General features: G+C 44.8%; 2 protein-coding genes across 2 annotated transcripts in view; both read left to right on the top strand.

Moving 5' to 3' along the window:
* LOC103357876 (latent-transforming growth factor beta-binding protein 2) overlaps positions 1-24,042 on the top strand; it is an 87,728-nt gene extending 63,686 nt beyond the window's left edge. Inside the window, exons 24-41 of the mRNA XM_008282621.1 lie at positions 28-153; positions 334-459; positions 956-1,081; positions 2,024-2,149; positions 2,413-2,532; positions 3,384-3,509; positions 5,250-5,372; positions 6,022-6,144; positions 11,851-11,979; positions 12,670-12,804; positions 13,848-14,048; positions 14,154-14,240; positions 14,593-14,721; positions 14,835-14,975; positions 16,604-16,777; positions 16,887-17,156; positions 18,760-18,909; positions 21,745-24,042. Of these exons, the coding sequence (XP_008280843.1) occupies positions 28-153; positions 334-459; positions 956-1,081; positions 2,024-2,149; positions 2,413-2,532; positions 3,384-3,509; positions 5,250-5,372; positions 6,022-6,144; positions 11,851-11,979; positions 12,670-12,804; positions 13,848-14,048; positions 14,154-14,240; positions 14,593-14,721; positions 14,835-14,975; positions 16,604-16,777; positions 16,887-17,156; positions 18,760-18,909; positions 21,745-21,920 (2,588 nt within the window). The 3' untranslated portion in view covers positions 21,921-24,042. The remainder of the gene's footprint in view (positions 1-27; positions 154-333; positions 460-955; positions 1,082-2,023; positions 2,150-2,412; positions 2,533-3,383; positions 3,510-5,249; positions 5,373-6,021; positions 6,145-11,850; positions 11,980-12,669; positions 12,805-13,847; positions 14,049-14,153; positions 14,241-14,592; positions 14,722-14,834; positions 14,976-16,603; positions 16,778-16,886; positions 17,157-18,759; positions 18,910-21,744) is intronic.
* Positions 24,043-25,468: 1,426 nt separating this feature from the next.
* Positions 25,469-26,606, top strand: part of pomt2 (protein-O-mannosyltransferase 2) — an 8,393-nt gene continuing 7,255 nt past the window's right edge. The window contains exons 1-3 of the mRNA XM_008284065.1: positions 25,469-26,255; positions 26,330-26,414; positions 26,500-26,604. Coding sequence (XP_008282287.1) covers positions 25,951-26,255; positions 26,330-26,414; positions 26,500-26,604 — 495 coding nt within the window. The 5' untranslated portion in view covers positions 25,469-25,950. The remainder of the gene's footprint in view (positions 26,256-26,329; positions 26,415-26,499; positions 26,605-26,606) is intronic.

Here is a 26,606-nt window from a genome sequence, read left to right as displayed (position 1 = left end):
GTGCTGGTGTGCATGTGTTTCTCGTAGATATTGATGAATGCCAGTCCCTGTCTACCTGTGCCAACGGGATCTGTCTAAACTCAGAAGGCTCCTACACCTGTGAGAACTGCCCTACAGGCTACAGAGTGTCATATGACGGGGAGCTGTGTGAAGGTTGGTTTATTTAACACTGCCCAGACCTTGGCACAGCCGCACATGTATCCTAAATTCAGGGTCACGGAACCAATACTTGTGGTGAAAATACTTCTTGCATTCATCAATTTGAATTTCTTGGCTCCAAAGGCAGTCCGGTCCTGCCACGAATGTGTAAACGTCTGTATTGTTTCACAACAGATGTTGATGAGTGTGCGCTGCCCACAACCTGCCCCCAGGGAACCTGTACAAACACAGAGGGCTCGTTCACATGTGTCATCTGTCAGCCCGGTTTCAGGGTGTCGGAGGATGGACAGCAGTGTGACGGTGAGGCTTTTGGCTTCGTTTCCGCACGAGTGTTCTTTGTTATGTTTGTGTACTTGGGCTCAGGTGCTCTCATTCAAACATGCCAGACCTTGTCTCTGCACCGAACAGAGAGTCAAAAAGCGCCGACTCTGCTCAGCATGTTGCCCAACCGGTACAGGTTGTAGGCAAACAGCATCAGGTGTGACAGTTTGGACCCAACGTGTCTTCATCTGAGCCCAAAATACTCGTAGACATCACATCATAGCTGGACCCCTCCGTCTCTGGCACCGCTCATCTGATCCTTGTTCAACACAATGAAACATCAGCCCTCAAATAGAACACGATGATGTCAGGCGAATGTCCTGCAGTTTGCTCAGCTAAAAAGATGGTGGTGTCGACATTTGTAATTCCTAGCTGCAGTGATTACCCATCTAACTGATTACAACTGGCAGGCTTTATTTATTTGAAGCCAGAGATGGTAATCTGTACTATGATGTGTCCATGTATTTTTGTCCAGATGTGGACGAGTGCCTGGTGGCTAACTCGTGCCCGGGCCAGCTGTGCACGAACACGCCAGGATCTTACACCTGTACAAGCTGCGGAGCCGGATTCCAGCTGTCTAAAGATGGTCACAACTGTGAAGGTAAACCTGTATTTACCTACCTGCTTAGAGGAGTTTATTATAGCACTCTAAGCCGAAGTTGACTAGAGTAGCAGAGGAATGCTCAGAACATGATTACAAAAACTCTTTACAGTGCTCAGTAATTTGTCATGACATGATTTATGAGATCAATGCAGAGAGATGGCTGCTTTGACGAAGCCAGTGAGGTTGGATCTGTCATGACTTCATGAGAAGCAGAAAAAGAATGATTATTTAAACGGATTCAAACGTGGTCTCAGTTAGCCGTATGTACCGCCGTGTGTTTTTGAATGGAAGTGTGGATCTAGCCCGGAGAGGAAGATCCCCCACCGATATGTGTCTTTGCGCTGGGAAAAAGTTTCACAAAACAAGCCCGAGTCCAAGTCAGCCTCTGATAGGATTTTAATGGATGTCTCTGATGCCATGGAAAATATCAGGGGGCTTAATTTGAAATGAAGTCAGCCACTCCCCTGCCGTCTGCGTACTGCAGCGAGCCTGCCCCGCTGAACTCGCTGCGTTCACCCAAAGGCAAAACGGAGCCATCTCAATCACTTAACAATGGCCCGCACTATTTTCTCCTTAAGAAATACAATCTGTGCCGGCTCGAGGAATTTCCCGATGATCACATAACAGCGAGCCAGTGACTGTTTGTAGATACAGTAATTATACGCCACCTGTAATAGCTCGCTGTTTTGGATTCGATGACCGTCCAGCATACTTATCTTTCCACCCTTTTTAATAAAACACTGTCAGTGCGATCTAATAAAGAGGGCTTTGCTTACTGTATGTTAGGCAGTAAAGTTAAGCTCAGTCGCACGTTGCTATTAATAATTTTTTTAATAGATAAGACAGTGGAAGCACAAAACGTGGGCTCTGTAGAGGTCCCTTCTGCTTCAGATGATAACCTATAGCTTAATAACCTTCTCTTCTTCTTCAATCTTTTAGACATTAACGAGTGCCAGACCCCAGGTGTTTGCCCCACGGGTGTTTGCACCAACACAGAGGGCTCCTTCTCCTGCATGGCCTGCGACCCGGGCTTCTCGGTGGCGCCCAACGGGCTGTCATGTGAAGGTACGGTGCGGCGGGCGACTCCCTGTGGTCACTACATTTTTATGAACTCTACGCAATCGCTTTCACAGTCATCCGTTCCAGCGCAGTATGACCGACTATTACTTAATGCTGCAGATGATGCATGACTTTTCTGACATGCTCGCTGTGGTCTGGAAGCTCGTCATCTAGATGACAAAACTTGGGCAAAATTGAAGTGAGACCGTGTGATTTACAGCTGGTGTGAATGTGTCATGCTGATGACGTGTGTGTGTGTGTGAATTCAGATGTAAATGAATGCGAGGACACCAACTCGTGCGTGGGAGGCCAGTGCACCAACACCATGGGCTCCTATAGCTGCTCCTGCCCGTCTGGTCTGGAGCTGGTTGATGGGACGTCCTGCAGAGGTATGCACACCAATTTTTACTTACAGTCGTCCTCAAATGTATTCATACTCTTCCATTAAAGAAAAGGCAAAAGTCATAGTAGTCGCTCAAATAAGTAGAAACTGAAAAAAGTGCTAATAAATAAAAATTTGCTAAATTATAATTTAGTGAAATAAGACATTGCTTTTGAATTGTGGTTGAAAAGAATTATTTAAAAAATAAATTAAAAATGTCCTGGCAGGGCGCCGCTATAGCTCACCTGGTCCCATGTGCAGGGCTACAGTCCCAATGTGGAGGTCATGAGTTCGAATCCCGCTCATGGCCCTTTCCCACACGTCCTTCCCCCCATTCTTCTCCCCTACTTTCCTGTCTCTTTCTCACTGCACTATACAAATAAAGGCACAAAGGCCAAAAAATGAATAAATAAAATGTCCTGGAAAAATTAGAGCACTTTGCTGATGAGCAGTGAAATCAGCAAACCTGTCAACAGGTGCAGAAGTCTGATTAAAAACACTGGAGTGCAGTGATTGGCTCAAAGGGTTGTTCAACTGAATATTAGTTTACGGGTCCTCTCATGCTTTTTTGCTTTTTTATTTTTTTAATTTTAATATTTCTGTTGAACCACAATTCAAAAGCAATGTCATGATTTTCATTCAATTTTTATTTTTGTCAGTTTCAACTTAATTCAGCTGTTTTTTTTTTCCTTCTTTAATGGGAGGCTATGAATACATTTGAGGACGACTGTACATACACGTGTCTATATATGCACTGTGGGTAACCAGACCCCTAAAATGTACCATTAGTGGTGAGCTGTTTCTTACATTGATATGTTGACACAGCTGTATGAGTGTATTTGTGCTTGTTTGTGACAGATATCAACGAGTGTTTAACCATCATGGGGATCTGTGGAGAGGGAGACTGTCTGAACAGCGAAGGGTCCTACTCCTGCGCCTGTCCTAACGGGTACACCAGCACTGATGGAGGGACCGGCTGCCGAGGTACAGTAAAAGCAAAAAATAGCCATCATTATTCGGATAATTTTATGTGCTTTATGTACTTGGGTGAGGCACAATCACAACTGGAGCAGCTTTGTAATAATGTAATAATGGCTTTTGGCACGTCCTGCTCCAATCATATTACGGCAACCGTGCCGATTTGCACAAGTTTCTTCATTTGCTTGCACACAGGCATTTCTCACCGCACTGTCCGGGATCTCTGGCACTGCTTCTCAGGCTGGTCTTTTTGTGTAATGGGCCGTAGCCTCATCAACTGTCTCAGCTCACTCGCTCTCAGCTCGGACATCAGTTTGATGTTATTCCAGCCGCACCCAGTGACCCGTTGGTCATAGCGATGGGAAAAAAAAAAGAAAAGAAAAAATCGAGCTTGATCATCAACTAAGGAAGACTTCTCAACAAACTTGAGCACTTGCTGTAAAAAATACATGAAATAACTCTGGCTAGAGTGTCAGAATTGGATCAGTGTTATTTCTGGTGGGTCTTGCAAACAAGAGGTGCAGTTAAGCAAACTGGATGTCTGGCAGCGAGAAATCCTGTCATGCAACGAGGCAGGTAGGTTCAGGTCCAGGCCCCTGCAAGATGCTGGCACTGTCCTGTAATTGGCAACAGTTGCTCACGATGGAGGACTAGTGTCAGTCCTCCAGCGGGGACGTTCTCCAACCGAGGCTCTGGCCTGGTTGCACTTTAGATATCGTTCACAGACTCTGAGCACACTGCCCAGCCTGCATCAGGTACTTTGGCCGCCCGCCACAACAAACACTGGGCCCTAATTATCCTATAAATCAGCAGTTGTCGTATATTTTCTTGCAGTCTGCCATTGTGTGTACAGTGCTGACACAATGAAAGCCAGACCCCTCTGACATGAGCCTGCGAGGGGAGGCGAGGGGAGGATGAGGGTTTGAGAGGTTTTGGGAATGAAAGATGAGTTTAGTCAGGTGAGGCCAAAATGATGCTTGGCCCTGACCGGACCGTTCTTTCTGCAAAAACAAGAACAAGCATTAAAAAAAAAAAAGAGCGACAGCAAAGTGAAAAATATCTCGACTGAATCCAAATCAACAGGTTGTGCCACAGTCTGGCTGCGCTGTTCAATAAGGCTTTGAAGCCTTTGAATAAACTCCAAAAACATCCAGTCGCTGCGTATTTATGTGTTTATTCGAAGTCTGGACTGTTGTTTTTTTTTATTCGCTATCTTTGCAAATGCGTGTTTACCCTGTCGTCTCTGAAAGATTCATCTGATTATTAAAGGTTGGAAAAGGAAGACAGGCGTTTTCCCCAGTGATGAATTTCCACCGCTTTCCTCCCTCCCCCCAACCTTTCAGCACAGGTCCAAGTACCTTCCATGCTATGTTGTAATGCTGCAATTATCCACCTATCTACAGCTAATCAAGCATGTAGCGTTCATTATTAATTTTTACGAGTCGCGGGGAAATGTTCTCAGCCTGAAACGCTGAGGTAGATGTTTTTTTTTTTCCTCCTTCGCTTCCTGTTTGCCAGTATACCGTTAAGCGCTCCAAATGGCCGGCGTGTCTGGTGCTCAGACCAACGCTTGATTACACATTCTTTTTGGGATACTTATGAGAAGGAGTGGTGTTCCCTGCGGACCTAATGAAGACAGACGATATATCTGGATATTTAGTGATAATCAAATCTTGACCCACCCTTTCCCCAATTACTTCTCTTAATTTGTCTGCCTTTCTGTTCCCCCTTTTTTGTCTGCCTTAGACGAGGATGAATGCAGCAAAGACAACGTGTGCGTCCGGGGACAGTGCGTTAACAGCGACGGCTCCTTCTTGTGCTTGTGTGAGGCCGGCTTCAAGTTCAACGACGACACCGCCGACTGCGAAGGTAAGACGGACTCAGGCTCTCCTGTGACGTCCCGTTGTGTTTGTCGTGGTGGTTTTTGACCCCAGCTCCGCCCTGAGCTTCCTTCTCTCCGAGCAAACCGACGTGTCAGCGTTACCGTTTGATCGTCACGCTACATTAAGGCTTAAGCAAACCCGCTATAGCGCAGTTGGCTATGATTGATTGTCTATAGAGCGCAAGGACTGAGCTCCAGTGAAAGTGTCCAAGCCTGGCTTAGAGGCTTTCCTCCGTGGTCTCGGGGCTGAGGGGTGCCTGGATTACGTGGCTGGAGTCCTGAACTCCCTCTCCCCTGTGGGAAGTATGAATGACCCCATTGTGAGCAGGAGGTGTTTCTCCCTCTGGAACATCTCCCTTTAGCTCCTTCACAAGTTCTTTGGTTGCTGTGATAATATTGTTCTTGGCCATTCCTGTTGCCTGCTGCGTTTACTGAGGACAGCTACACCGCAGGCCTCCTGGCCAGCTCCTGCTGCACAGCCATTACACTGGAAGCAGAGGAGCAGCGGAGGGAATATGAGTTTGTGTGCGGGGGTGCGTGTGTCAGTATCATTTTCTAAATGTGCATGTGGCTGCGTTTGTGCCTCTGTTTGTCATTTACTAACCAATGTCTGTCCACCTGTCTTTGTCTGCACAGACCAGAATGAGTGCAAGGAGTTTGGAAGCTCGGTGTGCGGCACCTGGCGCTGCGAGAACACGATCGGCTCGTACCGGTGCTTCATGGGGTGCCAGCCCGGCCAAGAGGGCACCGCTGACTGTGGTGAGTGGTCCAACCGTGTGGAGTGAAAAGACTAGTGAACACAGTATGTCGGGGGGAAAAAAAGAAGTATTTCAAACCTGCTGATGCAAATTTGCACCAAATAGGACCCTAATTTAATACACTATTAAAGTTAAAGATAGATCATAGCCTCCAATCAGCTCACCACCACACCAATCTACTCTTTCCCTCCATGCACAGGTAATTATAGTGTAGCTGCAGACACAGGGGCTGATGGGAATTAAAAGCTATCAAGTTATTCTCTACAGAAATCCACAGAGAGAGAAGATGAGAAATGGCCCCTGAAATTGGGGCCCTTTAGAGACAGAACCGCACCGTCATTTGAAAGCAGCCAGAAACTGATAACAGTCCCATCGTCCTGACAACGGAGCTAATGGAGCGTCTCTGGACTGAGACACGAGGTGGAACCTGATCACCCCTGTTCTTCTTTTAAAGAAAAGATGGGATTGTCAGGCCAACTTGGATGGTCTCATATCTAAGTTACATGCTCTCCTTGTGGAGGAGCCCAGTCACCTGGCATGGCCGCCGTGGTTTGTGCTTACATCTGGGGTGCACAGCTGGCCAACAACAACAGGCACATCTCCATGACCCCCATTAAGACTTGTGTGTGTACTGGCAGGACTAAACACCTTGGGCTTGAGATACTAATATGGTTTGTTGCTCAACAGTTTATTACTTTTTGTTTTGTTGTGTGGTATTGCTTGTCTTCGTCGCTCTCATAGCGCCATAAAAAAACAAGTCGGGGTTATGAAGACAAAAACAAAAGGCCAAATACTTCTCTCATATTAAGACAGAATCCAAGCAGTCACTAGAGAGTGACAGGCGAAGAAGGGAAATCAATCTGAGAGCATCAGAAAGGAATGATGTGTTGGACTGCAGATGGAAGCTGCGGGTGTTTGTGGGTGATTGTGTGCACATGTGAGCGCGAGACTGTGTGTGTGTGTGTGTGTGTGTGTGCGGTTAACTGTGGGGTTTTGCATCCTCCCATGTGTGTTTGTGTTAGAGGAAGAGAACCAGAGACTGTAACAGTTGTGGAGATGCTCTCAGAGTGCGCCGTAGCTTCACATATTCTCATGACCCTGGGTTTTTATTGGACCATCAACTGATGGAGATCAGGGGAGAATATGCTGCCGCAGCGCTGATCAGTGACAGGTCGGACCTCCGCCCCCTCCATCACCCAGATCCCGACTATGCGTGGCTGCCTCCTCGCTGCACTTTGTAATGTTGTCTGTCTGGCACCGGCTGAAGAGTGTGGAGGCCTGTAGTGTGATAAAGGCTGATTGAAAGCAGCTGCTAACCTCCGCTCCTTTAAAGTCAGAATCAAAACACTGCTAAGCAGCTCATATAGGTTGAAATCAGTGTTGGGCTTAAGGGAGTGCGACTGAAAAACACATTCCTGGTAACTGCACGAGGGCCAAGTACTTCCTCTGCCATGACATATGCGATAATGTATTTCTTCACCTGACGTGTCCTGTGGGAATTTTTTGGGTTTTCTGCACTTTGTCCCCTTCGGTGCCACTAAACTTCCAGTTTAACTCATCTGTACGGGTGCCGAGTTATGACCATCTCTCTCCCGTTGCTATGCTGTGTTTGTGTTTTCACCAGATCCTACAACAAACACTCACACAACTCAGCATTGACTCACAGTTTCAGTTTGAGGACCAAGCCCTCTTACCCTCAGAAGCACAATAGTGGCTTGTTTCACCTCACGATGGGAAGTTGCGGGAGATGCTGCCGTCACCTCAATAAAAGTCCGAGGAGGCAGCTCAGTTTCTCCGGGGCATTTTTGTCTGCTTGTAAAAATCATCAAATATTCAAGAAGAGTCCAGACGCTGTAATTTGCAGTTTCTGTGAGGGGCGTTGTTTTATTTTTACTCACCGGCCTTTCGACGGGGCAGCGGTTGTCGTTGGCTCCGCTCGCTGCACTCATTTAGATTTAGAGGCCATGACACAAAAGGGAAAAACAGGGTTTTTTCCGCAGCAAACGTCACCCGCAAACTGCTGTGCGAGGTCTGCGCTCAGACCTATCGGGATGCTCCGTACGGCGCGTAGTGTATGCGTACATGTGAGTATTTGCAGGTCATTGTTTTTAGCTGTAATTTACCATCATAAATTCCCCCGAGCCATGCCTCGTCTTTAATAAGCCCAAGGGCGGAAATTGTCTGCGGTCGCACTCTCACCAACCTCCCACCCTTGTAAATGTATAGAAATGTAAAGACTTTACCATGTGTGTGATTCCTCGTGCTGTTGGGCAGATGTAAGATGAAGGTTTTTTAAGACATGAGATGACAGGTTGACCCATATTGTAGTTAACCCAAGTCAGGTTGCAGATCTAATGTCAGGTAGAACCCACGAACGTGCATCCCTGAAAACAAACACCTCACCTCAGCCTTACCCAGTCGCGTGTGGAGTAACCTCTGCATATGGGTCCAATCAGACGAGGGGTTTCCCATAGAATATGGGAGAAGTGTGGGCTGCCGAGGGTGAGCCAACAGTCACTGTTTTCTATATTCTCGTTGCCCGCCACCATGTGCTTCAGATTAACACATGGCACACAGACCGGCTCTTTAGCCCTCCTCTATACCCAGATCACACCATCCAGAAAGCCGGTCCTCCTGGATCAGACGATCAGGATGGGTGCTTACTGGGCCTGCAGTCGCCCCCTTTACCCTCGGCTTCTCCCATCCCAGCTGAACTTCTCACCCTCATTTCTTCCCTCCGGGCAATTTACAGCGCTGCATGCGTCCTGACGTAACTGGAAAGATTAAGAAAGGCAACCCCTACGTCCTGCTGGTGTGAGACTTGGTCTTTGTGGGGCTATCTCGTTTAGTGCTATTCATTTTTTCCCACAAACCATTAGGGCTGTGATTAGCGCGCTGACTCTCTCCGTGGATGACAGATCTTAATGGCCGGTCAAGTAATGCTGTCGCTCAAACACAGTTAAGACGCAGAACAACAAAAGCCATTAAAATAGTTTTGGTTTCGATGCTCTCATTTCTCCCAAGGATGATACTTTGATTGCATCTCAGTGCAACATGTGGTTTGCAACTGATTTTGTTCCATGTTACACATGAATGAAGAAGCTGCCTTCAGACGCTGATTATTTCGTTTATTAGCAGAGAGCTTTCATCGCCTTCCTCCCAGACCTCCCAGCTGGCAGCTGCTGTCATTCCAACATTCCTTACTCCACTTAAGCTCTTCACACTTGAGGAAATGTTCCTGATGCTCTGATATACAATACTTTTCACCTTACTCTGAGAATATTTCGACTCAGCCTTGGGAATAGTCTTCTCGAAAATGTATTTTTTCAATTACATGCAATTACTGCAAGTGTCCAGAAAACATTACCACTTCTGCACCGGTTCTCAGGCCTCGGCAGCAAAATGCAAATGTGATGGGTTGGCGGTTTTCAGTATGTGTCCGTCCATTCTCCGTCCCGCAGCCATTTGAGCCCACAAGTCTATTCTAGCAATTTTGGTCCATTTTCAGCATTTCCTGTGAAACGTTTTCAAACGACAAAGACAATTTTTGTCTGTGCGGGTTTATTAGCTTGTGGGAGCCCCTGTCTCTGACCCCGGAGGTATGTCGGAGAAGCGGCCAAGTCGGGACAGGAACACTGACGGAGGACGAGTCCCCCGGCAAGCCTGAGAAAGCAGTTGTCTGCGTTGGAGGAGAAGACAGGGCCACGGCCAAGTGCGCTGTTCTGATCTAATGCGTTGCGGTTTTTCTCTGGCCCACTTTCTTCCTTTCTTCAGCTGATGCTGCCTTTATGAGCGTTCAGACGCGAAAAATGAAACTGGATTAGACAGCATGTGAAGGATGCTGCTTTTCACACCATAAATCAGTTTGTTGTAAACGTCTGAGGTGCCACCAGACTTGACATGTCGTCTCTGTTGAAGTCGGGAGCAGATGTACGCTGTTAAGTAGAGCTGATCAAAACCTATTTTAAATATTCATGTTGTTGTGATTTATCTGAATTAAGCCTCCCTGTTTTTACTAAAACGTCCAGAGGAGTTACTATTAGTCATGGAAAGTTAAATGGAATGCTCATGGAGGGTTATTATGAGGCTAAAGAGTCAACGAAAAATCTAATTATGCTTACAATAAAACAGACACAGTGGAGTGTCCTTTAATTTCATCAGTAAAGTTCATATCGGAGGAGAGGCCTGTCGGTCATAATGTTCCCGACTTAATGCCTTGCAGAAAGTCTACAAGCACGGACTTCCTGTAACTTGCTGGATTTGTTTTTTATTTTAATTTTAAATTGAAAAGGGCTGCATGTTTTGGGTTTTTTTGGCCTTAACTGTTTGCACAAGTTACCTGTAACTTAGAAATTTATATACAAATGTTGCTGGCAAACAGGATTGAAATCGATCAGTAGAAAACCTTTTTGTTTGGATGTTTATGCTCTTTAAAATAAAAGTATCTCCATCCATCATCTATACACCGCTTAATCCTCACTAGGGTCGCGGGGGGCTGGAGTCTATCACAGCTGACTCAGGGCGAAGGCAGGGGACACCTGGACAGGTCGCCAGTCTATCACAGGGCTGCAGACAACCAAGCACACTCACATTCACACCTACGGACAATTTAGAATCACCAATTAACCTCAACATGTTTTTGGACTGTGTGGAGAGAACCCACGCTCCACGCAGAAAGATTCCGGTGCCCCCCACCGGGATGCAAACCGGCGACCTTCTTGCTGCGAGGCAACAGTGCTACCAACTGCACCACCCTGCAGCCCCATAAAAGCATCTCGTTTACTAGAATTGAAAATGGGCAGTTGTGTCACCAGACTTGGTAACTTGTGAAGACACGAGCCGGTGGCCAAACTGACCGGAGGACGGATTCACGTGACTAAAAGTGTGATTGTTTTTTAAACAATTATAATCAACCTTCCTCTCCTTCAGTATCAGTCTTTGGCTTCTCTGCCGTGCTGGAGATGCCAAGAAATACTAAATCATGTATGTAAGAAATTGCTAACAAATGTTGCCTTTAAACTGTTCAGGAAGCAGCAGTGCTGTTACGAGGTCCAGCGTTAACAGCCTCCTTCACGCTGACATGCTGCGTACGGTTCCTCCCCGGGTCTCATCGAACTCGTTGTATGATTTACAACCATGCAAATAAGAAATTGCCGTGGAGCTGCCAGATTTTGATTCCTAAATTCCATTTCGGGCCTAAAACAATGTTCTAGCCTTTTAGAGCACCATTTGAAAGACGGCGGTCTGCTAAAAGATTCATCGATTAGGATGGAAGCGTTTCCTGCCAGACAGCTGTCGAAAGAAATCTCCTCATGCCAGACCTGAACTCTCTTATTTTTCTCCGGCTGCTTGTAAAGTGTCAGGGCGAATACTGAGCGTTGGCTGTGCGTTGTAAACTCCTCTGTCGCTTCTCACTTCACTGACACAACCAAAGAACGTTCGGCTCAAGCGTTGCCACGGAGAGAAAGCCTCCTTGAATTAATTGACGAACACCAAAGTTTGAAAACCCCCCTTAATGAATTGTCTGTTCTGTACACTGTTTCTGACATGTTATGATGGCGGTGATTTCTGTTGTTATTGTACGCTCAGAATGGTAGTGATGTTTATTTTGGAGAGGCGGCGGCGTGTTTACGGAGGCGCTTTGAAAGTCTAGTTGTGCGGATTGACGCTGTAAACATTAACGCTGCTCTCACCTCTCTGCCTGCAGATATCGACGAGTGCGTCAACGAAACAATCTGCGGGAACCACGGCTTCTGCGAGAACACGGACGGCTCCTTCCGCTGTCAGTGCGACCAAGGCTACACCAACCCGCCCGGAGATGCCAGCAAGTGTGTCGGTATGTGACTGCTGACCAGTAAATATCTGCTGTAGACTAAAAACAAATTCATCCTTTCAACAAGAACTGACAGTGTACCCAAAGCCTAATAAAGCTTATTAACGTGGGCACTGTAGTTATTTTGAGCCAATATTGCTGCCTTACAAGAAAACCAATTGTGTATTCATCCGCAGCTGAAAATAGTCCCTAACAAATGCCCTATTTACACCTTTGTGGTTAATTTTTGCTCAAAACCACACCTGTTTTGGGAAATTATTTGGCATATTTTGAGAATGAAAATCTGTATTTAGGACCTTTTTGTGAAGATTTGCAATGTTCAGGAGGAACCAGTGGAAATGAGAGCAACAAACAGGAAAATGTAAAAGTGCAAAGAGATGATTGAACTTGTTTCTTGTATTTGTTGTGTGTAATTGCCACAACTGTTTGGCCATCGTTTTTATTTAGTGTTCCAGAATTGGATCCATCCATCATGTAGAATAAGCTACTGGTGACACATATTTAGAGTATATGTTGCTGTGTAAAGAGATAAATGAAATACTTTGTCTTTCACTTGGATATGAAGTACTCCTCCAGTAACCACATGATAAAAACTGTTATTTTGCATGACCTTGCCGCGACCTTGAGTGCATGCCTGCGCGTACGTGTCTGATCCTCTGCTGACCTCACGCCGTCCTCTCCTGCCTTTCTCAGACGTGAACGAGTGCGAGATGAGCTTGGCGCTGTGCGGGGAGGCCCTGTGTGAGAACTTCGATGGCAGCTTCCTGTGCATCTGCACCAACGACAATGAGGAATTTGATCCCTTCACCAGCCAGTGCCGCTCCATTGGTAATAGAGCAGGACTAGCACTCACAGTGACTCACCGGGCTTAATTCTCCGTCCCATCGTTGGGAGACGGAGTTATCCCTGATTTAATGAGCCGTCTCTCATTATCCAAACAAGGGTGACGAGGTGGACATTTCTTTCTCCACGTCTCTTAGAGTATCTTTTGACCTGTCTGTTTCCATTTGTTTTATAGGCCGGGGTTATGGCTGGGTGGGTTGCCTGCAAAAAATTTGTATTAACCTAATCCCTGGGACGAACGATGAAGTAACTCCTCCAGCGGAGCCAAGCAAATGTCCTAAGGCCATAGTTACTGTAAACCCATTTCCCCACCAAGACAAACAAGGATAAGGTGTAGCTATTGGCAATTACGGCTAAAGACACATTGCTCCCTTCCGTGCTAAAATGATCTTAACTGCGGAGGTTACAGATATGCAATACGTCGCAATTTCAGAATAACAGAGCGAGCCGTTTGAGTCATGGAAATACCATCACATCTCCAGCTTGATAGGCGTATGTGTACACAAATTGGGTGTATTTACATTATTAGGCGGCGCGCCCTCAGCGGGGATGTTTTTTCTTCTGCCTGGGCACTAAACCCCAGTTATGCCTTTGTGTACCTTTTTGCCACATTCCGCTGTTTGCTTTTGACGTGTGTTAATCAATCATGTGAGACTGAATGGTGTGTTGACTCACATGCCAGTGTTTCCATTTGGCTAAGCCAGCAGCTTAAGGGTGAAATGCCTGAGCCCACGGCTTTGGACAAATGAGCAGGCTCAGCAGTGGCAGGCGAGGGGTAAATGCACTACCTGCTAGAGGTATGTGGACACACTGACGGATGGAGAGCTGAGTAAATGCCATTTGAAACCATTACCATGTTATGATATGCTACCGAAGTGTGGGATTTACTGTGACTTCCTGTGAGATCCCGTCTCAACAGCGAGATTTGGGTTCTAAAAGTGAGCGTTTGCCCTCCTGAAAAAGCAAAACAGGTGCATTTCTGAGTGTGACGTATGACTTAAGGAAATACTGTCTTTGTTGATCTGCAGCTGCGCTCGACACCAAACCCGCCCCTTCGTTCGCTCCTCCGGGTGAGCAGGAGAGGAAGGAGTGCTACTACAACCTGAATGACGCAAACTTCTGCGATAACGTCTTGTCCCGCAACATCACCAAGCAGGAATGCTGCTGCACGGTCGGGGCAGGTTGGGGGGACAACTGCGAGATCCACGCCTGTCCCGTCCCAGGAAGAGGTAGAAGCTCACTGACTGTATCAACACTTAAACACTATGCATGGTTTTATGAGTGTTTTAGCATCTTTTCTTTTACTAATTGACCAACTTTGATTTATTTTCCAGATGATTATAACCAGTTGTGTCCCCATGGCAACGGATTATTACCGCTGCCCGTGTCCTCAACACAAAGTCTCGGAGAGCCTTTCATAGGTACAAAACTCTCACTCATAAATACTTATTTTATTGATTTCCCAAAGTTTTTTTTTATAGCTTCTCTTGGCACAGAAAGGTGGAATGTCAGACCCTGTTTTATTCCTACCTGTGGCAACTTTTAAAGCCAGATAGACAGGCAATATCCCTCAGCAGGTTTACGAGGCCGTCTGCGCAGCTAGCCACGGGTTACTGGGACACCTGCCTGCACATCTGACTGATCACTGTAATTATAGTGTGTCCTGACAGCTTCGAGCACGGTGCCAATACTTTTAGAAACTGTGTTAGGGTTGGACAGTTATTACTTGATTTATGTGATATCAAGTCGTGACTCTGTCTGTCCTCCTCTTAGATGCAAATGAGTGCGAGATGTTTGGATCGGACCTCTGCAAGAACGGACAGTGTTCAAATCTGTTCTCCACCTATACCTGCTACTGTCGCTCCGGCTTCTACTACGACAACATCCGGCTCGAATGCGTGGGTAAGAAATGACGTTTATTTTTTTTATAGCATTTGAACACATCGTTGACATAATCAAGGATGAGCTGATCGATCTCTCTGTGCATCTCCTGTTCGTTTTTTTTTTTTTTTTAGATTATGATGAGTGTGAGTTTGAACACGCCTGTGAGAACGGAGCATGTGTGAACACTGCCGGGTCTTTCAACTGTTTCTGCAGCCCTCCGTTGGTCCTGGACAGCACACGGCGACGCTGCATCGGCCTCAACACCACAGAAGGTGTGACGCGCACAAACACGCACATTTGTGATGTATGTTGTTGTTTGGAGATGTTAAAGGTACAGTCAGTGATTCTCATCCAGCATATTCATCAAATTCAGTGAACATCAGGCCGTTGCTTTAGCTCACCTGGTTGAGCTGGCGACCCATGTTCAGGAGCTGTAGTCTCCGATGCAGTGGCCATGGGTTTGAATCCCGCTCATGGCCCTTTGCTGCAACCCTTCCCCCATTCTTCTCCCCTACTTTCCTGTCTCTACTTTGGCTGTCCTATGTACTAAAGGCAAAAAGGCCAAAAAAAATTACTTTAAATTCAGCGAATATCTCCTTGTGGTCTGCGAGCTGTCGGTTGTGTGTCGGCGCCGAAAAAAATCTGACGTTTTGTTCGCAGCCTTGTGTCTGCAAATGAGAAACAAAGCCAGTCCTGTGCACGTTTGTGTTTGTGCATTGTGGAAGGCATGTGGAGGGAAGCTGGGAATCAGGGAGCAGAGGGAGCAAGAGTTACAGTAAATCTGACATGCCAACTATCTAAACATCGTAACCAGCAAAATAACATCAACAGTCTTTCCAAAGAATTGCAGACACTACTTTCAACAAGAAAGAAAACTCTGAACTTGTTCATGATCTTCTGTCTCCTTCCTGGAAGCCTGAGGGTTCTGCACAGTATCTGAGTATGTTCTTAAGGCTGGACCCTTCTGGACAGAGATCTCAGATGTTGTTCCTGGGATCTGCTGATGCCACGCTCCCAGTTTGGGGGTCACAGCCACCCGGCTGGATAGCTCAGTAACACTATTGGTAGAGGAGATCGGGGGTTTGAATCCCAGTAAAGGGTCCGTAATGTTATCGAGCTTACCTCAAATATGAGTGAAACAGTAAATATAAGAGCCATACTGAGTGAAGTGGGCGACTGGAACAAGACATTTAGTCGAGGGCACAGAATGTGGAACTGTTGGAACGCTGCTATATGAGCAATCCAGTGATAGGGTGTGTATGTATACATCCATCCATCCATCCATCCATCCATCCATTATCTATACACCGCTTAATCCTCACTAGGGTCTCATTTAATCATCTGGGAGTTTTTCATGATACTTTCAATCATTTATCTGGAGAATCTGAATCTTTCTGGGTTTTAAATGTTAGTTGGACAGAAGAAGACGTTTGAAGAGGAAACCTGGAAGAAGTCTGCAAACCTCGACGGTGAAATAAATAAATGATGCTCAGGCTTTGGTTGAAGCTTCAGCAAACAGTTAAATTCACAGTTACACGAGAGGATCAGCTGCTGAGCTTCATGGTTTTGATGCAACATTTACATGCAGACTTAGCTGATCCATTAATACCAGAATCTGTTAAAATGCAGCTATAAAATGTTTTTATTTTAGGAGTGAATATCCAAAAGGCAGCTGCATCTCTTTAGCTACAGATTAATGATTTTGATCTCAAACTATTTTGCTGCTTTTGTTTTATCTCTTTGTCAAACAAAACCCCTAAAACCACGACTTTTCTATGAATTTATTGTGCACTTCATGATGCTGGATGGTCATGGTGCCCAATGCTTAATGTGAATATATTTGTGAAGCCTGTGTTTGTAGATGTACGATTTGTGAAACACTTCTCATTCTGTTTCCCAGAACCTCTAGAATCTGATCACGACGTGCACATGGGCATCTGCTGGCAGCGACTCGAGGGCGACAACATGTGTGCAGAACCCCTCCAGGGACGCAGAACCACATACACTGAATGCTGCTGTCTGTACGGGGTGGCCTGGAGTGGCCAGTGTGCCTTCTGTCCCAGGAGGTTCTCTGGTGAGAACACATAAGATAGTGATTTCTCTAGTTCACTGTAAATGTTATAAATGTAAGAGAATAATGATGCAGTTTATAAAATCCTTTGTAAATCCATCGTGTGCTGCAGATGACTACACAGTGATGTGCAACCTGCCTCGGAGGGAGGGTTCAGATAGCCTGCGAGAGCGGATAGGATACGAGTACGGCGTTGAGGAGTCCGAGGATCCTGCGGAGCCTTTTGTTCCTCCGTACTGGGATAGTTACGGCGGCGCTGCAGGACCCTATGACAGCGTTCCCCTGTTTAACGACAACGACTACAGCGTCCAGCAGCCGCCAGTCCGAGTCCCCATCCAACGACCACGAGAGAACCAGCCGCACTCAGTGGACGCCTACTCTGGTGGGTTAATTTAGCATTTAACTAGCTTATCTTGCATGTAAAGTATATATGCTGCAGAACAATTCACAGTGGTGGAAGAAGTATTGAGTAAAAGTACAAATACAGCAAAGTGCAAAGTCTTAGCAGCAAAGTTCAAATGTTAAAGTAAAAGTACTGGTTCGGTTCCTCTGACTGATATATCATTCATTATCTGGCCTCATTAGATTCATCAGTGTGTCAGCAGCGTGTTCCTGCTGTAGCTGCTGCAGGTGGAGCTGGTTTCAACTACTTTATATCCAGTTTTATTCGCAGGGACAGCAGATAAATCTAAAAGCTCGTCAGATGATTAATGAGATAGGAAAGAAGAAAAAACAAGGTTCCGATCCATAAATCTGTTTTCGGTTTTTCTGTAATCTTTGATTTTTTGTCAGTTATTGGATCATTTGACCATTTATTGAAATGAAACCATGTGAGAAACTTAGAGGGGGGAAAATCCCTTCTTTTTGGTGGAGCTGTGAACAAGTCTGAGACATCTGAAATGTGACTCAATTACACGCTTCTTTCTGTGAGATGCCAGAAGCAAAAAAAAAAAAACAGAAACTTTGGAAAGTACAGGTTTAATTTTTAACAATGTGTAATATTTCAAACGCTTGTTATGTTATCTGTTGGGTAAAATGTCCACCTTCAAATAAACTAAAGCTGTCAGATAGATGTACTTGGGTAGAAAGTACAATAATTACCTCTGGAATGTGGTGGAATGAAAGTATAAAGTATCAGAAAATGAAGATATTACCTCAATAGTGCCTCAAAAGTACTTCAGGGAATGTGTTTAGCTGCCTTCTACCACTGCTGTTGTTAGCTGTAATGATGTCCACTGTGCTGTTTGATGTGTATAAAACTGTATATTACAGATGCTGTGTTTAAAAAAGAAAGGTGGATTAACTCCATTCAAAAACAGACAAGTAAAGAAAAGAAAGATCCGTTATCTTGTAGCTGAAATAGTTACTGCATGTGCTCTTCGGAAAAACCTCTGAGCACCAGGTTTGAAGAAAGTTCTTCTTGAAGTGCCTTACAAGTTCTAATAGGTCAATTAATGCCTGATGAGGTTCTGATACTTTACAGATGCATTGACATTTAAAGAGAGACGCTTTGTGTGTTTACTTATGGCTTATATTCACTTCTTTTCTTAAAAAAAATCAATCATATATGTGTCTGTGAAGCTTCTCAGTCATCCAGGTTGTTCTCGTAGATTCATCGTAGCAACTGGACTTGCTTGAGTTCCTTGAGGACGTTTCACTTCTCATCCAAGAGGCTTCATCAGTTCTGACTGACTAGTTGGGAGCTCCAAATACTAGTCAGTCAGAACTGATGAAGCCTCTTGGATGAAGGTGAAACGTCTTCAAGGAACTCAAGTAAGTCCAGTTGCTCCAATTAATCTACGAGAATCAAATATGTCCTTTTCCCCGAGAGGGTTTAAGGCAGCATAGAGCCATTCTACTATAAGAATTCCCACCAGTTTGAGGATATATAATGATTTCTGAGTAGTAATGTGGCAAATAAGAGAATGAAGTGTTGTTTAGAAAGTACCTCAAGGTGTCTTTACGTGTGTTTTCTGTGCCATCAGAGCGCTACGAAGGGTTCGAGGGTCTCCGAGCAGAAGAATGCGGAGTCCTGAACGGGTGTGAAAACGGCCGCTGCGTCCGCGTGCGAGAAGGCTACACCTGCGACTGCTTCGACGGCTACGAACTTGACCTCGACAAGATGGCCTGCATAGGTGGGTTCTTTCCTCCCCGCCGCTGTGATATCATTCTCAGCAGACCACCCACATTCAGACTCTTGTGTTTCCAAAAAAAAAAACTGTTTAGGGACTTTCTCAAATCAACAGGAGAAGCCGTCGCTTCGTTTTTATCTCGTTTCACAACGTGGCGTTGAGTCTTGAAAACAAACCGCAGTGAACCCTCCCTTCAGGTTTAAGCCTTCTGGAGCCAGGTCTTGGATTAATTTCAGCAGGGTAACTCTTCATGCTGTATATCATCAAGCTCAAGGAGAAGCTTTGAGTTTAACAACCTTGCATTAAGTTATGTTTTATGGGAAAGTAATGAAAGCAGTGTACTCCTCAGAACCATTGTGTGTTACCCTTTGGTCTGAAATTCCCTGGTCGCACGCTGCCAAGAGTGAGGCGGCCTTGAATCTTAGCCACTCGTGTATTACATGAGATATTATATCTTTTACATGTACTCTGTTTGTTTTGTAAGAAAGTGAGACTGTCTTGTTGCAACGAAACGCTATGATTACAATATTCTGTCTGCAAGCGGGCTTATCAGTTTCAAGGTCAGCCGTTTTCCCAAGAAACGTGATTGAATTCCTGCACTGTGGAAACATGTGGGAGCTGCGCAACTCGTGCCATGCCTCCTATTATAAATATCACCACTTGCATTTCCCCGGCAGAACATGACATAAACACAGAGAGGGGGTCATTGGAGATTGAACGCTATGAAATGACAATCAGACCTCCCGCGCTGCAAGAAGGGAAAGAACAACCTACCGAAGGCCAAAAGGAAACACAATCCATTGCACTGTTAATTTTACCATCATTCCGAACGGTCCAGCGCCGGGGATGGCTGGGAATTGAGATCCTGACCAGCCGACACGCAACATGACGGCATGTTTGAATTAAGATATACAAGATGAGATGTTACGCAACGTATCGTTTCGCTGAGTGACAGCCTTGTTCCTCCGAACGTGAACTTTTGTGGAACCAATTAAAACACCCTTTGTTTGATCCTCGTAAGACTGCGCGGAGTTCTCGTCGGTCTCGCCATCGCTGAGGAAGCTGCTGTGTGTGCTGTGATCAGAGGAAAATCCATGACCCAGCTGTGTTAGAATCCCTCAGAAAAGGAATGAATGAGTCCCTGTTCCCACATCCTGTCTGCCACCGTACTCGGTATGGTCAGATGTCTTGTTTTGTCTGACCAGCGCTCCAAAACCTCCCAGGACTTAATCCACTTTTACAATTAGCCACAAATGGTAAATGCACTTACATAGTGCTTTTTTCTACCTTAGTGCTACTCAAAGCGCTTTACAATGTGTTTCTCATTCACCTATTCACTCACCAATGGCGGCAGAGCTGCCATGCAAGGTGCTGCCTACCATTGGGAGCAACTTCGGGTTCAGTTACTTGCCCAAGGACACTTCGGCCGTGGATCGAAAACCTTGCGATTAGAGGACAACCTGCTCTTCCACCTGAGCCGCAGCCGGCCTGACAACATCAAAACCACTAAAAAGTAAAGTGAATAACACCGATTTTCCTGTTAAAACGGCACCTCTCAATTATATATTAGCAAGTTACCAGTCAGTTGGCAGCGTGAGGATCTGAGGGGTTCGGACGAGGGCCAAACTGCGATGACTGGACGACTGTCTCAGAGCAAATGAGCAGGTCTTGTGGGCTGTTTCAAGTGGTAAGTACCAACCAGAAGTGGTTCAAGGAAGGACGACCAGTGAACAGTTGACAGGGCTCGCTAATGCAAATGAAGAATGAATCTGTTCGGTCCAGTCCCACAGAAGAGCTGCTGTAGCACAAACTGCTGGAAACCTCAATGCTGGCGATGATGGAAAGGTGTCAGATAGTGTTCGTGCTGATCCTGTCTAGCGCTCAAAGTGTCTACAATGGAGCATGGAGCAATCATCTTTGGACAGCTGAGCTGTATGTGCATCCGGGGGAACAGATGACAGCAGGATGACAAAAAGACAAGCTGGCAGAGGCAGTGTGACGCTCTGAGCAATGTTCATGTGGGGCGTTACTTTGAGACACATGACCATCCTAGACATCGTTGCAGACCACGTAAACCCCGTCACGGCAGTCGTGTTCTCTGATGGTGTTGACCTCTTCCATCAGAATAACTCCACTCTGCAAAAAAAAAGCTTCAGGAATGGTTTGAGGAGAACAGGTAAAGGCATCGACCCCAGATCTCAGTTTGATCAAGCAGCTGTGGGATGTGCTGGAAAAACAGCTGCAATCCATGAAGGCCCCACCGTGTAACTTAAAGAACTCTGCTTCCACCATCTTGGTGCCTTGATACCACAGAACACTGTTATGGAGCTCATGCCTTCACAGGTCAGAGCTGTTTTACGAGTGAGGTGTCCATAATACTCGGCAGCTACTTCTAATGTAGTGGTTTTTTGGTGTAAATTCGGAGAAAGACAAGCAGAAAAATCCTCACACCTGAGAAACACGAACCAGAGTATGTTCTGTGTTTTTGAAGGTCATGGGATATGAGTTTAAAAAAAGTTCCAGAATTTCTGTTAAATGCAACTAAATAAACCTTAATGTGGTTTTGCTTGTTTCCAAAGTCAAGAATGAATCTTGAAACTCAATTTGAGTGTGATTTAGGGTGGTGAAAGTGCAATAAAAGGAAGGAAGGCAAGAAGAAATAACAGAAGGATATGAGAAATAAACTCCAAGGAATCGCAAATATAAATTATATTAGCATTCCCACATCTCGTACCCAAAAGGCCGCTCGGCAGCAGATGTGGCGCCGGCAGCTGTTTCGGCTGTGGAATCTCCCCGCTGACTAACTCGTCATGTCTCTCTTTTTTTTTTTTCCTGCAGACATAAACGAATGCAAGGACATCAGCGACAAGGTGCCCTTGTGTCAGAACGGGCAGTGCACCAACACGGACGGATCCTACAAGTGCACCTGTTTGCCGGGCTTTGTGGCCACTGCCAAGCCGCACAAATGCATCCCAGCAATCCCGGAGGCTGGTCTTAGGGAGGCAGAAAACTGAGACAGAGACCGTCGGAGCGCTGGCTTCTCCTGCTCCCTCAAAGATCGCCTTACACCCCCTCTGCCCTTTCCCCCCGAGGGCCCGGCACTAAACCTCCAACAGTAAACGCTGAAACGTCCAAACTCGTTTCCCTGCATCACCACACGCACCGGCACTAACATGTACATACAAAAGCACACACACACACATTTGCATTCAGCACAGAAAACACATCCATATCCCCCCTCATACACACTCAAGAGGACCAGGAACTGTGCAGTGAATGTATTACATGGGATTTAGTATTCACCAGATATCCATTTGCCTTAAAGGGATTTTGTGGACTGATCTTTTTTATTCAGTAACCCCAGGCAATTTGATATACAGATATACTTTCCACATTATTTTCTCTGTCACTTTCCTTTTTTTTTTCTTTTTTTTCTTTTTGTTGTTATTTATTTCATTTAAATGACGGGCCTCTGCAAACTAAGAAAGCAACCTATTTTCAGAGGGCACACTTGATTCCTCTCGTTTTATTTGTCTCGCCGATTGACTTCAGAGAGAGCGTGGAGAGATAATTAATGTATTTTGTAAAAGAAGGAATGTCGTAAGAATTCAGCCATACTATATCAGCGTGTGCGTCACTGTCAAACCTCTCACCAGCATATATCTCACTCGGTCGCTGCGTAATTAGGCCTTGGACTAAACGGACGCCAGGGTCTCGACCAACATCCGAAATCATTCGCGGAGCAAACTTTTTCCCACAGCTGCCTTTCTTCGAGATTAACTGCAAGCTGAAGAATCTCTGGACCAAGAACAGCACAGTCAAACTCTCACATTAAAAAACCTTTATGGAAAGACTCTTAGATGTATATGATGATCTATGTAATGTTTTCAAAAGCGGTGCAATAGGTGTGACCTGCCTTCTTCTGTTTGACACCAGTTTCATATAATTCCAGCAATGAAGTAGGAAAACTCTGACCCTGACTTTTTTTTTTCTTTCTAACAGTATTAACTTGTTTTATACTTCTGAAAAAAAAAGAAAGAAAAACAACAACAAAAAAAACAACCATATGCACCTGATTCTAGGCTACATCCTAGCCTGGCACAGAAAGGTAAGTTAACTGAAAGTATCGACAGAAATCACTGCTTGAGATGAGAGGTTGGTTTTATGCACCACACAGGCAAATAGGAGTTTCCATTCACCTGCAACACGGATCTCAGCTCTCACACAAGACCATTCCCATGTGTGCATCTCTGAATGCACGTAAAGACAAAGGCTTCGTTGGAGAGGTTTGGTATATTTTGTACAGATCTAGTACTATGTATTATTTTTGTTACATATTCTCTTAATGCATTATAGCACAACCAATATTTTTGTTTGACATAAAACATAAAATGTAAGAAAAATCTGGCATTATAGCTTTGTAGATTTATATATGTCTGTACAAATGTTTTTTTTTTTTTTTTTAAAGCATATCTTTTTATGTATGAGGAGAGTGGCTGACACTGTACCAGAGGAACTGTGTGTGTATTCCCTGCCCTGTGGAGCAGACAATGAATTATATTTTTTGGAAGTGGCAGCACTGTTCTGATCGCAGACATTTTGTCTCCTTAAGTTCATTACAAAGACAATGCTTTTGAAATGCAAGCACCGACTTCTGTGCGTCACAACTTTACGGCTAAATATTAGTAATTGTGAGCATTATTTCTTTTTTTTTTTTTTAGTCTCTGTTGGATCCTTATTGTCATGAATGTATCGTAAACAGTATCCGCCTTCGCCTCTGGTTACCCAAATTTTCACTCACACCATGTAGTCTTTTTGTATTCAGGAATAAATATCAGCAAACATATTCATAACTCTAACTTTGGATGACAACTAAAGTTACACAGTTAACCTGCATTCATAATCTCTGAACCTACAGTCGTACAAATGTGTTCACTCGATGCCCACTGTACTTTACTGTGCTGTCCGGAAACGTTTAGGTCAAAGTTGGAATGTCTAAAACCTTTCAAAACTACAATTAACTTGAGATAAATGCCTTGTTGTAAAGCTGTGGTCAATGGAAATATCATGCTCATTCATTTTGTTTACCTCTTGACTGTAATCACTATCAGTCATCAAAATAAAACATGAAAATTATCTGTCTCCTCCATCATTTATTCTGAAATATGGCACACACAGCATTCACCGTGTGTGTATTCGCAGAGCAATTTGAGAGTTTATTTGCGATACAGCAGGAAGAGAAAGTTTGTTGTTGCATGTGGTGCTCGGCCACTAATGATCAGAAAGTCATTAGATGTTATTCTTACACCAAACAGCGGAGCTACTCAACAGCTTGGTGCAGGTATTTACACACATCATTGGCACGTCGTTGTGTAACTGTGATGTGTTTGGAAGGATTTTTAAGATCCTTGACTAAAGTAAAAGTAGTAATACTGCAACATAAATATCCTGTTCCTTACTTAGAAAACAGAAAATAAGCAAAAGTGCAGAATAGTTGCGAACGAATGAAGAGTTCATTTGCAAAAACAGATAACTCCATCTTCACAAACCTTCAGAAACTTCTCCATCGTCTACCTGAAACAGTATCAATCAACTTTAGTTATCTCTGCTTTTGTCATTTCTACTGAGTCAAATCCACTCAACTTCAGTTTGATTGATATTATCTCAAGCAAACAACAACAAAAAAAAGATTTCTGAAGATCTACAAAAATGGAGTTATCTGTTTTTGCAAATGAACTCTTCAAATGTGCTATGAACTGAAAACATTTCAAAATAAAAGTATTCATCTGGAATGACCCGTGAGTGTGTTGTATCAGTAAATCCTGATGTTGTTGGATTATTCTTAGAACAACATGTATGCAGCATTTTAAAGCAGCAGGACGTTAAAACAAAGATGAACTAATCTATTTTATACACATTAGGCGGGACAGTACAACAGCTCATGTAAACCAGTTGTTTTAAATGTAAAAAACATAGATATACACAATATATTTAGTGCAATATTTTTCCCTGAAGATGTTTTTAAGTAGAAAGATTACATAACAGACAAAACAAATGCTTCAAATTTAAACCTGCAGTGTTTGAACAAATGCACTTCTATGTACATTTGGAGTTATTTAAGGATGGATGTGAACGATATACTTTAGCAACACACAATATATTGTCTAGAATATTTGGATCTTGGATCTGTAAACGCACGTTGTATTAACAAAATCTCACATTGCAGTTTTTAACGCATTTAAATGATTCATGATACTACAGGTCCCTCTAGTGGCCAAATCATTGCACTGCGCAATCACAGCATCTGATTTTCCTGCTTTTCCAGAACTTTTTTCCCCATTTGTTGAACCATAGATGTGTTCCTTTATCATGTGCAATTTAATACACTGACAGTGTATTTTAAACATACGTGTATGAAGGAGAACTGGACAACACATCAACTGCTGGGATAATCAAAGTATTCCAAAGGGAAAATATTCCCAATATGTCCTTTCGGAGCTTCCGTAGCTGACTAGGAGACGCGACAGGGATTTTGGGAAATTGTGTTCATCCCGCGAACACCTCGTCCACATCGCATGGATGTATGAGATGGGAATACATCTCCCAGACGCCTGAGCGGCTCGTATGTGTTTGTATGAGCTGCTGTGAAGTGCTGCTCATGTAAATGTTTAATTAATCGGTCATTTGAGGAGACGGGCAGCGTTAGCATCTCGTTAGCTAATGATATTGTTTTGAATGCCGCCATTGGACGACTGGACACTCGGCTAGGAAGCAGGGAGCAGAAATGCGTACGTTGTTGGTGAACATTTCTGAGTAGCTTGGCGAAAATGTGACTTCATATGATGCGTGGTGCGTTTTTAAGAAGGAAAGGTTTGACATTCACTGTCAGTGTCGCCTCTTCTGATGCACAGTGTTAGGAGTTGGTACATTTTCTAGCATCTATGCTAAAGGCTGCCCCCCATCATCTACACACAGGCTAACCAAGTTACCCACCTGCCCTGGAAGGGAGTCTGGTTCTCTTATTATTATAGGTTTAATTTCCTCATGGCAAAAGAAGAATGTGTGTCACAGAGGAACAAAACAGGGGACTCCTCATTACTGCGAAACAGGAAACATATTCCCACCTCAGAGAAGACCTTCCAGACCCCATTCCCTTCTGCACCAAAGGGCAAAAGCAGCCAACCTGCTGGACACTCGTCAGAAGATGACAGCCAGTCCTCCAATGGCTCCTCAGCTCAGTTATCTACCAGGAGGCACGATGAGTCTCCGGTCAGAGTGCTGCTGGTGCTGGTGGTGGGACTGTCCTTCTCTACACGCCTCTACAAGATAACAGAGCCTCCTCATGTGTGGTGAGTTCAAGTCCCCGTGCATGCGTGTAGATTGTGTGATCATTGTCACTGATGACCCTGTTTTGGTGTTTCAGCTGGGATGAGACACACTTTGGGAAGATGGGCAGCTACTACATCAACAGGACCTTCTTTTTTGATGTCCATCCTCCTCTCGGAAAAGTGAGAGCGCCACTTTTTGTGTAGACTCGAGTGTATTAAGTGAAGCGTCTCCGGTACAATGTGTGTCTCTGTCGCTCTGTTGTAGATGCTGATCGGTCTGGCCGGTTACATGACTGGCTACGATGGCACCTTTCCTTTCTTAAAGCCTGGAGACAAATATGAACAGCACAACTACTGGGGGATGAGAGGGGT

This window comes from Stegastes partitus, unplaced genomic scaffold, assembly GCF_000690725.1.
Source record: "Stegastes partitus isolate 25-593 unplaced genomic scaffold, Stegastes_partitus-1.0.2 Scaffold8, whole genome shotgun sequence".
In the NCBI taxonomy this organism is placed as follows: Eukaryota; Metazoa; Chordata; class Actinopteri; family Pomacentridae; genus Stegastes; species Stegastes partitus.
This window is presented reverse-complemented; position numbering and strand designations above follow the sequence as displayed.